The sequence below is a fragment of the Eimeria tenella genome, genomic scaffold, assembly GCF_000499545.2.
Source record: "Eimeria tenella Houghton genomic scaffold, Eth_scaff2822, whole genome shotgun sequence".
NCBI lineage: Eukaryota > Apicomplexa > Conoidasida > Eucoccidiorida > Eimeriidae > Eimeria > Eimeria tenella.
Genome location: NW_013542701.1, coordinates 992 through 1,276, shown reverse-complemented (window position 1 = coordinate 1,276; position 285 = coordinate 992). Strand labels below are relative to the sequence as shown.

General features: G+C 31.2%; 1 protein-coding gene across 1 annotated transcript in view; it reads left to right on the top strand.

Annotated features, from left to right (window-relative positions):
* Positions 1 to 253: 253 nt before the first annotated feature.
* ETH_00040470 (uncharacterized protein) overlaps positions 254 to 285 on the top strand; it is a gene marked incomplete at both ends in the record, with an annotated part of 649 nt that continues 617 nt past the window's right edge. The window contains one exon of the mRNA XM_013375510.1: positions 254 to 285. Coding sequence (XP_013230964.1) covers positions 254 to 285 — 32 coding nt within the window.

Here is a 285-nt window from a genome sequence, read left to right as displayed (position 1 = left end):
CGGCGCGGTCTACATACACTGCATTGATTCAAACCTGACCGGCAGCTGTACAGACACTGCATTGATTTTAACAAAAGACTAAATTCACTTAATTGCAAAGTATTTATTAATCTTATTAATTGTAAAAAACACGGGGAGGCTCTGACTCTTTCAATTTAAATCCAATCTAAAAAGTTTTTTTGAAACAAATTATCTTTAATTGCAAAATTATGAAAGTCAAATAGAATTCAATTTCTCATTTTTTGAAATTTAGCTTTTCAGATTTTTCTGCAGCAGCAGAAAAGC